This window comes from Ammodytes marinus (genome assembly GCF_949987685.1).
Source record: "Ammodytes marinus genome assembly, chromosome: 13".
In the NCBI taxonomy this organism is placed as follows: domain Eukaryota; kingdom Metazoa; phylum Chordata; class Actinopteri; order Uranoscopiformes; family Ammodytidae; genus Ammodytes; species Ammodytes marinus.
This window is the reverse complement of record NC_137217.1, coordinates 6,449,403-6,461,816: the sequence shown is the minus strand read 5'-3', so window position 1 is coordinate 6,461,816 and position 12,414 is coordinate 6,449,403. Positions and strand designations below refer to the sequence as shown.

The 12,414-nt window shown below is 42.6% G+C and overlaps 1 protein-coding gene across 1 annotated transcript in view; it reads right to left on the bottom strand.

Annotated features, from left to right (window-relative positions):
- Positions 1-125: 125 nt before the first annotated feature.
- Positions 126-12,414, bottom strand: part of LOC307259210 (E3 ubiquitin-protein ligase RNF19A-like) — a 38,605-nt gene continuing 26,316 nt past the window's right edge. The window contains exons 6-10 of the mRNA XM_080038973.1: positions 9,854-9,968; positions 8,908-9,069; positions 4,727-4,940; positions 4,501-4,644; positions 126-3,587 (exon numbers count right to left, since the gene is read on the bottom strand). Coding sequence (XP_079895099.1) covers positions 2,720-3,587; positions 4,501-4,644; positions 4,727-4,940; positions 8,908-9,069; positions 9,854-9,968 — 1,503 coding nt within the window. The 3' untranslated portion in view covers positions 126-2,719. The remainder of the gene's footprint in view (positions 3,588-4,500; positions 4,645-4,726; positions 4,941-8,907; positions 9,070-9,853; positions 9,969-12,414) is intronic.

The following is a 12,414-nucleotide window of genomic DNA, read 5'->3' as shown; positions in this document are numbered from 1 at the left end:
ATATAATTATAAAATACTTGCTGACTGGAAAAAGGGAAGGAAGGGACAACAACATTTCAAACGTTTCTTTTGTTTTATTTTTCTGATATGCATTAACACGCATATAGTAAAGCAAATTACCAAACACATATACAAATACCTTATGCCATTCTGCACAAATTACAAATTATATCTGGCACTAGTGTTCAAATTAGGATCAAGAAACTGGAGTTTTGGTGAAGAATGAGAAACAGAACCGGGGGTAGGAAGAACAAAAACCGGGGGGTGGGGGTGGGACTAGGGCATGTAGCCTTATCCACCAAACTAAGCTGAGAGTTGATTCAGTTAACAGACCTGGGTCAAAAATACCATTCAAGATGCTTTTTACCTACCTGGTAAGTGGTACACCTGAGCCCACTCAGTAGGGCGCCTCAATAGAGCACTCCACTGAGCGGTTAAGACAGGCTTAAGCAAAACACTTAGGAAACAAAGTGTTGAAAAGAGAATTTGACTTCAAGTCTGCTCAGCAGCACCGATTGGCAACACAAACTGGGAACCACTGGACAAATCAATAGGGAAGGTAAACCCAGAACTAACATATGTAATGTATCCCCATTTTCATCTTTGTGCATTGCAGAACATCAATGTCATAAGAAATACAGGTTAACAGTGCAGGTGCCTCAGGCCGTGTCTGGGGCCCTCGGTTATTTGCGTAGCATTTGTGAAGCTCGTACAAAAAACTGCAGTCTGTATGTCTGTATAATCCTGGGTCTTGTCTTCATTCATGCTCCCCATGGTGTAAAAAAAGGATGCACTGATAAACTGTGTCTACAGTCGACAAGTCAGAAGGTATAAGATTTAACAAGAGCCTGAGTGCTGTCTTTGGTAGGCAATTGAAAAGTCTTCATTTACCATGATGTCTACCACAGTATGTTTCCTGCATGTGAATGAGCATCCCTCCTACACAGACAGACATTCTGCAAACCTTTTAAAATGAGTTGTTTGGAGTCTTAAAGACACGGTGGAGAGAGAGAGAGAGAGAGAGAGAGAGAGAGAGAACATAAACAGCTTCTTGAAGGCACCATGAGTTAACAAAGAAAGATATCAAAGCTCTCTCATACTCGGTGAGGCGAGACCGTCGGCCTGAATAAGTCACCTTGGAACAGGACAAAACAGGACTTTTTTTTTTTTTTCTTGATACAATTTCACAGAATTGACCAACCCATTGGTTAATGTTAATATAATGACTTTCAGCATTATCTTGACAACCGTGGCCTTCCAGAGACCTTTTCTGAAAACAAATAAACCCCCCACCCTTAACATAGCATTGTGAGCTTCTCCACAGAGTTTAACAAAGGCCTGGGCTTCCACAAGTCAACTTAGCACTAAAAGTGCACACACATGCACAGAGTTGTTACCAAGCTGCCAAATAGCTGCCAAGCCAAAACAGCTGGGCACGTGTCCATCTAAATACAATCCCAAGTCAAGTTTAGTGCTAAAATGATTTAGGATATTGAGCCAAGGCCTTAATTATACTTATACATATGAGGGTTCATCTCAAACAAGCATCCAGGGAAAATACACAACAAAAAGTCTATTAATAAATAGAGAGCAGAACCCTTAGGTTCCTTATACATTTGGAGGGGGGAAATGAAAAGAGGAAATAGTGAATCATTCTGCCTGGTCCCTGGTTTGAGTTCACTTCTGGAAAGCTGTAACATTAAGATTCCTACTTGGTGTTGTTGCATCCACGTTGTCCAGCCAAAAATCAAATACTAGCAAAACGGGCACAGTGGTTTTTTTATTTGAACCTACACAGATCCATAGGACAGCCACCAAACACGTGGTGCTGACGCTGTTACAAGTGGTGAGCGAGTGAACTGTCAAAAAAAATAAACGTCTCAGCAGTCTGCGGGTCGCACAGGGAGAAACACCAGCATTCACAACCTTAAACATTTCTCAAATGGCCGCGCTTTGGAAAACCTCTTTAATACTTCCAACAAGCCCCGTGACAGTCAGAGCACACGGAGATCTCTGTTTTACTTAAGCCTTGCTTTTTTTTATGAAGGACATAGAGCCCAAAATAACATGTCCCCTTTAGGAGGGAAAAACTGAAAATGCAGGTTAAACTGTAAGCTATGATTGTTATGCCTAGTTTCCACTGCGCAGCAAAGTTTGGTTCGGTTCGGTAAAGCATGGTAACCCTAGATTTGGCTTGTGTTTCCACTGCCCACAGTACCCTTACTTGTTAGGCGGGGTTTATGCCCGACGGCCACGGTCAGAGTATACACAGTCTATGGATGAACGCGGAAGCTACGTAACTATATTGTGATATCATAGCAGCAGGACACAGTGTAGCCCGCTGATTAACTCAGTGAAGAGGAAAAACGGCACACAATTTGAAAAAAATAGCTTTTCGCTGTAATTTTTCTCTCACTCTTGCTGAGGTGGCTTCACACAGCGGGTTATTGCTCGCAGGGTAATTACTTTACTGTCGACCAATCAATAACTGCAGTGTGTAGACGATTTGGTAATGCTTGGTCCCCCATCGAAAGGGTGACAAAAATAGGTTTGGCACGGTTCACTTATTTTGGTACCCTTTCCCAACTATTGACAGTGGAAACGCACCGCTACCAAACAAATCGCACTGCTCAGTGGAAACGAGGCTTTGGTTTAGTGGAAGAATAAAAGATGTTAAATAAAAATTAGCATCTGTGCAGCACTTAAGGTATTGAGATTTTCATATGTCAGTCTGTATACAGGAGTTCTTGGTCGGCTGCTGCTGCTGCTGCTGCTGCTGTGGCTGGGTTGGGGTTGGGTGCTGTGGTTGGTTGTTGTTATTGTTGGTTTCTTTTAGCAGCTCTCTGGTGTTGCAGTGGGAGTCCAGCTCAGCGGGGCACACCAGGTTGACATTCTCCTCTGTTGTGACGTGGCAGAGCGGGGAGAGCTCTGCTGCTCCGGGGCCCAGGGAGGGGGTGGGGGATTGGGGGGTGATGGAGGCAGCTTGTCCCTGGGAGGAGGTGGAGCAGGAGGAGGATGAAGAGGCAGCAGTGGGGCAGGTCTCCAGCCGGTCGTTCTCCACCTCGGGCAGGGGGCTGACGGTGGCAAAGCGTGTGTGGTAGTCTGCTCCTGCCCCTCCTCCAGAGCCGTGGCTGCAGGACGTCTTCATGCTCTCCAGGTCGGAGCAGCTGAACTCAGAGAAGTGGCTGGAGTGAGAGTCGGCCACAGAGGGCAGGCTGCCGCTCAGCGAGGGGGAGTCAAACTCTGAGGAGTTGGTGCTGCGCTGCTCCAGGAGCTGAGCGTCCATGTCCTCCCGCGTCTCGTTGATCTTGGTCCCCCCTTTCTTCCTCAGCTTGCCCTTGCTCTTCTTGCCCCCGGAGCCGGAGGAGGAGGAGCAGCAGGCCTCTTTGGCCCACCTGCTGGAGCTCCCTTTGCCCTCAGAGGAGGTGCAGCCTCCAGAGGGGCAGGTCCAGCCACAGCGCCCCGCATGGTGGCTGCCGCTGCTGCCAACGCCACACCCATCGTCTACGCTGCTGCTGCCGCTGTGGTGACGCAGTTTGCCCGGTTTGGATTCAATGTCCACCTGGACCTCCATGCTGTTCCCGTCTCTGGACACAGGGGAGGAAGAGGGAGGAGGGACAAAAAATACTACATGTCATTTATGTGGTTGTAACATGTGTAGCACGATTCAGCAATAAACCTCAAAAGTGTGTTTTAAAAGTGAGTTGGCAACACATATGTGATGTACAGAGAGGAAGAACGTTTGGACCATGTTAAACTGAATTCATGTAAATACTGGATTGTCATCATGAATACAAAGAGAACAAACATGCTCCATAAATATCTTTCAATATAAATCATGTTTATCCTATAAGGGCCTGATATACTAAGATGCCAAATAAAGAGTCCTATATTGCATGGGCATTGTAACAGATTGCACATTTGGTTGGTGGGCGCCTTGCGGGTGATCAACCAAGAATAATTGCACAAAGGGTTTAAACAAGGTAGAGACAGTAGATCTAAATGAGGGTTTTGCGTGTGTTAGTGGTTTCCGTTTGCCCGCAAGCGACCGCTCTCCCTGTCTTCCTTCATGCCTAGGTCTCCTCACCACAAAAGCTGCAGCCATCTGTGCACAAAGCTGTGCCGATTAGCACAGACCTATCAAATGTAGACGCAACCACAACAAACGCTATTATTTTCAGGCTTTGTAAAGCAAAGTGCGTGTGTTAAATTAACATAATTGCATCTACTCCTCCAAATCGGGAAGAAACGTCAGATATTTCATATTAATTAAGGGAAACGTACTAAATGGACAGAGTAGATCAGCTTGCATGTTTTGCGAGTGTAAACCAGTTTGCACACGTTTTAAGTGTTTACATTATGTGATCACAGCCGTGCATTCAATGGATATTTTGTTGCAATCTTTCATATTACAGACCGACAGCCTCTCAACAAAGCCACACTGCTGAGTGAAAGAACAAACTCTTTCCTCAGTGAACATAATGTGCAGAGGATGCTGACCTGTCGAGAGGCATGTAGGCGTTTAGAATGGATCCAGCCATTGCTTTGGTGCTTGCGTTGTCGCTGATTGTGCCCAGGCTGACGGTGGCCGACTCGCCGCTCAGACTGCAGCGCTCTTTCTGCACGTCAGCCTGCACCTCCAGCCTGATGACATGAGAGGGGAGGACAGTTAGTATGAAGGAGTACCAACATATAGACCTCACATCCTGCGCTGCTCTCTCAGTACCTGTGTAAGTAATTGACCATGGCGCTTCCAGAGAGGCTGCCGGTGATGCTGGCTCCAGCCAGGGCCATGGTGGAGGCCGTCTCACTCAGGTTGTCCCTGATGGCCCCCAGACGGTCCATGTGGCTGCCGCTAGCACTCAGGCTGCCCGTCATCCCCCCAACACTGCCTTCACCTATACTGGGGTTGTTCCTGGTGTCTGCCACGGATGTAGTATCTACACAGAAGGCGATATTTGAATTTAATTTAGACTTAATTAAAAGGGGGAATTATTTTTCACAACTCTGTACACAATTATCACGCTTACAGATAGACAGTAAATAACAGAACACACATGACATAGGACATGCAGGAAAATAGCAGACAGACAATGTGGGACTGCTAAAGTCTTGTCTGTGTGTTTTGTTTAGGGCTGCTATGGACGCAGGCATCATGAAATGACATTTAACCCTTAGGGCCCGTTGGTCCATTTTACGGACATTTCATTTTTCTTTTTTTGGATAATTTTGGCTGTGTTCATGCATATGGCATGAAAATTGGTAAGGAAGTGTATTTTTATATGATAATGTTATTTCCAGCTCAGCTCCTACAGTAAGGCTAAAATACACTGTATACAAACAAGAGTTACATTCAGACTGCTAAGGTCCATAAAACGTCCATTAACACCCATTCAAACACCATTTTTTCAACACACTGCCATTAAAGCATAATTGATGCATTTTTTTATATCTGGGTGTCAATCTGGGCTTCTACCTTGGAATTGATCATTTTTACTACTCTCCACCATGTTACGTCATTATGACCATATTTGGCATATGGAGAAAAAACAGGCTATTTCCACTAGATAGCACTGTCACAATCCCCCTTTCCTCTCCCTTTAGCTTTAACCCTGAGGAGTGTGTGTGTGTGTGTGTGTGTATGTGGGTGTGTGTGCACGTGTGTGTGTGTGTGTGTGTGTGTGTGTGTGTGTGTGTATCCATGACCTATGACATTATGAGCAAAAGGCTAGTGGTTTTCAAGTGGCACTGTTTTCATTTACTCTGAATCCTCCTCCAGAGCTGGGATGTTTCCTCTGACTTTCAGTAGTGGAGAATTCAGTTGGCCCCACCAACACCCATACACAGAGATATACTCCTGCAGCCACTGGAATGGTACAGGGACCCACCTGTTACGCGTTAATGGAGGTTTCAGACACAGTGGTTGCGTTCCGAATCGCATACTCTTTCTTTTTTCTATTCTACATACTACATCCGACGATAAAAAGAATCTAGTTAGGATGCAGTAGGCATACTATTGGGACATACTTTACTCTCTTATTTCATCATAACATTGCGCCTTGATCTTGCCTCTTGCTTTTATATCCGTCGCATCCCCGTTTGTTTTCATATGGAGGCTTCGTCGATGTTACGTCACTTCACGTGCGCACTGGATTGTGGGTCAGAATCGCCCAAATAGGATGCACTTTTCAACACTAACAATCTTGGCCGCATGAAGTAGGACATCCGGGTACTTCTAACCATCCTAAATCTGGCCATAAGAATCGGGACATCCTAAATCTTTTTTCTACATACTATATAGTAGAAAGTATGCGATTCGGAACGCAACCATTGTCTGTGTCAGATTCCTATTACTCACTATCAGAATCAGACTCCATCACTGTTTCCAAAGCTTTATGTTCTTCTTGTGTAAAGGCTCCCTCCATATTGCCAGGTAAGAAATAACTAGTTCCACAGTTTGCTTTGTATAAACTCTGGTTTCAATGGCAGCTGTGTAAACAGCTCAACGACTTGTTATGTGTCTCTGACGGCTGCACCTTTGATGTGATTGAAGATGGCCCATGTTTTAACTTATTTGAAGCAGTGCACTGCACATGCTTGTGTGTATGGACCTCAGGTAGGTGTGTGTGCTGTGCATTTATACAAGGTCATCTTTAGAGGGATTTTGAACCTCTGCATGAAAAACTACACATGGAACAGAGTGAATGAAAACAGTGCCACTTGAAAACCACTAGCCTTTTGCTCATAATGTCTAGGTCATGGGGACACACACACACACACACACACACACACACACACACACACACACACACACACACACACACACACACACACACACACACACACACACACACACACACACACACACACACACACACACACACACACACACACACACACACAGTCTCTCTCATACACACAACTTTATTTAGCCAATGATGTCCCTGTTACACTGTTCTTGGCCCGTTCACTGTTCACTTCTGGATAATAACAAAAAGAGTGGAAAATGTGCATGGACTGCAGGTGAGGTTCTTTTCCTAACACAAAAATTCAATTTATGATTAGTACTGATGTTGGTTTAAAATTCAAGCCTAAAAAAGTTGGAAAAATATCGATGTATAATATTTTTTATAGCTACCTTTTTCAAAAGTCCATTTTACGTACCTTAGCGGTATGAGTGTCAGTTTATTACACTGTACAAAAAATAATAATGCCTAAATATCTGTGTTGCTGCTCAGCATTGACATATCCCAGGCCTAATAATTCAATACAAAAAAAATTAGTTTGCATGTAGTATATTGAAAATAATAAACATTTTCAGTTTTTTCCTCCAAAATACGATGTCATCATGACCAAAACCTGGCAATTAAAGGGTTAACATCTTTTAAAATTCATGACTATTTTATATTAATAGTTAGGGCAGATGTAGGGGAAAAGAATTGGCAAAAAAAAGTTAAAAAAAAGATTGTATAACATTTTTTATAGCTACCTCAATGAAATGTCCATTTTACGGACCTTAGCGGTACGAGTGTGAGTATTTGACACTGCACAAAAAATAATAATGCCTGAAAATCAGTTTTGCTGCTCATCATTGACACATCACAGGCCTAATAATTCAACACAAAAAAAAATAGTTTGCATGTAGTATATTGAAAATATTTCAGTTTTTCAGTTTTTTTCATCTAAAATACGATGGCATCATGACCAAAACCTGGCATTTAAAGGGTTAACATCTTTTAAAATTCATGACTATTTTATATTAATAGTTAGGGCAGATGTGGGGGAAAAGAATTGGCAAAAAAAAAGTAGAAAAAAAATAATGTATAATATTTTTTATAGCTACCTCAAGGAAATGTCCATTTTACGGACCTTAGCGGTACGAGTGTGAGTATTTGACACTGCACAAAAAATAATAATGCCTGAAAATCAGTTTTGCTGCTCATCATTGACACATCACAGGCCTAATAATTCAACACAAAAAAAATTAGTTTGCATGTAGTATATTGAAAATATTTCAGTTTTTCAGTTTTTTTCATCTAAAATACGATGGCATCATGACCAAAACCTGGCATTTAAAGGGTTAACATCTTTTAAAATTCATGAATATTTTATATTAATAGTTAGGGCAGATGTGGGGGAAAAGAATTGGCAAAAAAAAAGTAGAAAAAAATTAATGTATAATATTTTTTATAGCTACCTCAAGGAAATGTCCATTTTACGGACCTTAGCGGTACGAGTGTGAGTATTTGACACTGCACAAAAAATAATAATGCCTGAAAATCAGTTTTGCTGCTCATCATTGACACATCACAGGCCTAATAATTCACCACCAAAAAAATTAGTTTGCATGTAGTATATTGAAAATATTTCAGTTTTTCAGTTTTTTTCATCTAAAATACGATGGCATCATGACCAAAACCTGGTATTTAAAGGGTTAACATCTTTTAAAATTCATGACTATTTTATATTAATAGTTAGGGCAGATGTGGGGGAAAAGAATTGGCAAAAAAAAAGTAGAAAAAAAATAATGTATAATATTTTTTATAGCTACCTCAATGAAATGTCCATTTTACGGACCTTAGCGGTACAAGTGTGCCTAATATTATAACGGGCCCTAAGGGTTAAATAAAGAAAAATAAGGGATACAAATGTTTATGTCTTGCTGGGGGAGGCAGTGTTGTGTCCAAAGCATGTGAGTTTGGGCTTTTGGTCTCAGAGGGGAGCCACATATTCGTGCAAAAGAACACAAACCAGCAGCAGATGTAATTTGGACAGAAACTCAGTCAGCAAAAAGGCAAATTGTGTTGTTTGCTGACTTGTGCATAAACACACAGGGCTGTTTCTGAGTGTCAGTGTGGGTAGAGTGTGTGTGTGGGGGGGGGGGGGGGGAGGCGCCCTGAAGCTTACCGGTGGCTGCTGCCCCGCTGCCAACATTCATGTCGTTCTCATCGTCAAACTCAATGCGTACTCCTTTGCCGTTTCCAGCCGAGACACCACAGCCTCCACTACGACACAGAGAGATGGGCACCACACCGTACACATAGGCCAGCATGATGGGAACGCCAATGCCTGAGGGGGGGACACAAGGAGACATGTTAGACCAAGCACTGGAAAATAAAAAACTGTGCTTTTGTTGCTGACGCACAGGGGGGAAAAACTGAGCCGTCCGGTTCGGTACACAATTATTTGCGTTTACACTGTCAATAGGTTGATTAGGGTACCAAAATAAGTGAACATTTTATTTTTTGTCAACCTTCGTTGGGGTACCAAGCCGTACAAAGGGGTCCCAAAAGGGTAAAGCTACACACTGAAGTCTATTCATTGGTTGACAGAATCATCATTTATGTGTTAACAGAAACAAGCTGTGTAGTCTTCAAAAGTCTTGTTTTTTGTGTGGCGTTTTTCCTCTTCATTGAATTAAACAGCGGGCTACACCATGTCCCGCTGCTATGATGTCATCACCATAGTTTTGGGCCTGGCTGTCACCGTTCTGCATAAACCCCGCCTACAAAGTAAAGGTACTATCCGCAGTGGAAAGGCAAACTAGATCTAGGGTTACAGTGCCCTGTCGAACCGTGCCAAACCGAACTGCGCTGCTCAGTGGAAGGGGGGCATTGATCTCCTTCAACATTCCCATGTGCATGTAACAGCTCGTGTAAAAATCCAATTGATTTTGAAAAACAAAGGTTTGCATAATATGAACTTTAAGATTCAACAAAATAAATTCCTGAAGCGAGTCAAACAAGTTTATGTCAACAATGATGGCCAGGCCCGCAGAGAGAGGGGGGAGGAGGGGAGAGAGAGCTAGAGAGAAGGAGAGAGCGAGAGAGGGGGAAAAGGATGACTGACTGACCGACAGTGACTGCAGCCACCACAGGAGACACGATGACGGAGAGAGTGACTCCTCCAGCGATCACCAGGTTCCTCTTGTGGTTGGAGATGTCTTTGCCTTCATAGCGGTTATGGATCTGACAGAGAGAAGGGGAGTGAGGGGAGACACATGGTCAGAGAGGGGAGACTGAAGGGCCCACTTTCAGCTCTCACAGCCAGCTTTCAAAAAGAGTTGGGAGACCACTCCAGTGCTGTGGCCTTTAGGCATCACATGCTATACCAGTGTTACAACTTGCTACCAATTCAACATTCAACCAATTTCTTGCAAATCTCCGCACACACACTTGTTAGGAGAAAGATCATGGCACGGACACAAATAAGTAAACAAATGTACAGCTGATTTGGTTGAAGGTTCTTTGCTGTTCTAAACCCCAAACATGATATAAAAACTGCAGATATGTATATACTTACTCTCTGCTTGTTGTAATTATTAAAATATTTCTGCTTTATAAAGGTTGGTCAACAGTGAAAAAGTACAGATGATATGACGCTTCACATTGCGGCAAGTCAATAGCCAATGGCCTTGGTGCAGTGAGTCACCAGGAGGGAGGTTTGACACCAAGACTGAACAGCTCCATTCAGCCAGTGCATGGGGAATGCAGGTGATTCACGCTCAGATGTTTCACATGCGACCACTGCTGAATGCGGTCAGGGGAGAAAATGTTCTGTTGGCTCTGTTATTGGCAGAGCTGAGAGGGGAATTCTGGAGAGTCTGAATACTTTCACTTCACTGTAATGTCAATGCTTATTGGACAGACAGTGCACGGATGAGTGATACTAAACAGCACAGGACACACACACACACACACACACACACACACACACACACACACGGCAGGGCATTTAAACATGAGCTCAGCTTGCTCTAGATCAGGGGTATTCAACTAAAATTCAAATAGGTCCAGTTAGAGAAAATGTCCTCAAGAAAAGGTCCGGAACATCATAATGTCTAACTTGCGTTGTGATTCAGTGTGATATATAGTGAAGTAGCCTAGTAGTTGTATCAACGTCTGCATGTAATTAACAACTGACTGTCAGATCAATATAGAAAGAACAATTCAAAAACATTTCAACAATATTTATTCTCACTTTTAAATAATTATAGATATATAATACTGAAGATATATGTATTATTTAAGTGACTCAACTGAAACTAATCTCTTCATAGAGAAGGGCTGCATTTAAAAATAAAATGGTGAAAATAAATATAATAATCTTAAAATAAAGATAAAATATATAATTCATTTTTGAAAAATTAAATAATTTTGAGAAATATTTTCAATGTATCATTTCTAAACTTCACTATACCTACTATGTTTGTTTAACATAGTAATCTCCCACTTTGTCTAATACTGGATTTTTATTTTGCAAATTTGGAAAGCTCTGAAAAAGTGACATGTCAGAAACTAAACCCCTGTAGGGGGTCTGGGGGTTTCCCCCCCAGTAATTTTTTTTTGTGTTTTTAGAATGTAATCGGAGCATTCTGGTGCATTCTGGGGAAAATAATAAAAGAAAAGGTCAACATTTAATATAGGCTAGTTAAGATGAATAGAAAAATTAACAAAACAACATAACTTGCTAGCAGCCAGATAACTGGACTGAGGGACGGATGACCACTAGCTTTCGCTAATGTTAGTGGGGGCTACTGCCAAATATCTTGCTAAAAAATTAACCTGTATTTATAAATTCTGCCATTACTAAGAATATGTAAAACTTAAAATGTAGATAATTGTAACTACATACAATTTTTTTTTTTAAATAATGTTTTTCCTGTTGCTGTTGTGGGCAGTAGATGCAGTGCTGCTGGCGATTGGTGATTATGTCAATCTTATGTCTGTGTCATTCACACATAGGTCTACATCAGGGTAATAGAGAGTCCACATGATTGCACCTTGACCGGTTTTCACCAGTCTTACAAAAGGGGAAAAAACCATAGATAGTAAATAATAGGAAAAAACTCAGCTGTTGATCGCTCGTTAACTCGCTCGCGACACACGGAGCCGGTGAGCGAGCGGGCGAGCGAGAGAGAAAGCTGTCTCTCACTCTCTTCCCGCTGTCTTTCTCACTCTAATCTGACTTATTTCGCTGAAATTCTCGTAATTCTTGCACTTCTCTCTGACATCTCTCGCATGATAGCTCACTGTCTCTGTCTGTGAGCCAGCCTGAGCCGGGAATGCAGATTCGATTGGCTGCCTGAGTAGCAGGAGGCGGGATGGCTTAACTCGAAAGCATTTCCTGATTCGCGAAACCAGTACCGTAAAGTCTAGAAAAGCTGCGCCGGTCAAAATAGAAGCGCCCCGTCAAAATTTTAAATAGGCTACTTAAATAATTGATTGACTACAGGTCCGGGTCCGTATAGGACGGCGTCTGGGTCCGGACCCGGACCGCGGTCCGCCTGTTAGTGACCCCCGCTCTAGATAATTTATGAGCCTGAGAAATACAACACAAGACAGTATGGGCGCTGGTCTAACAATAAAACAAGTTAGTTACTGATTGATTCAGGGTTCATTTCTGGTCACACAT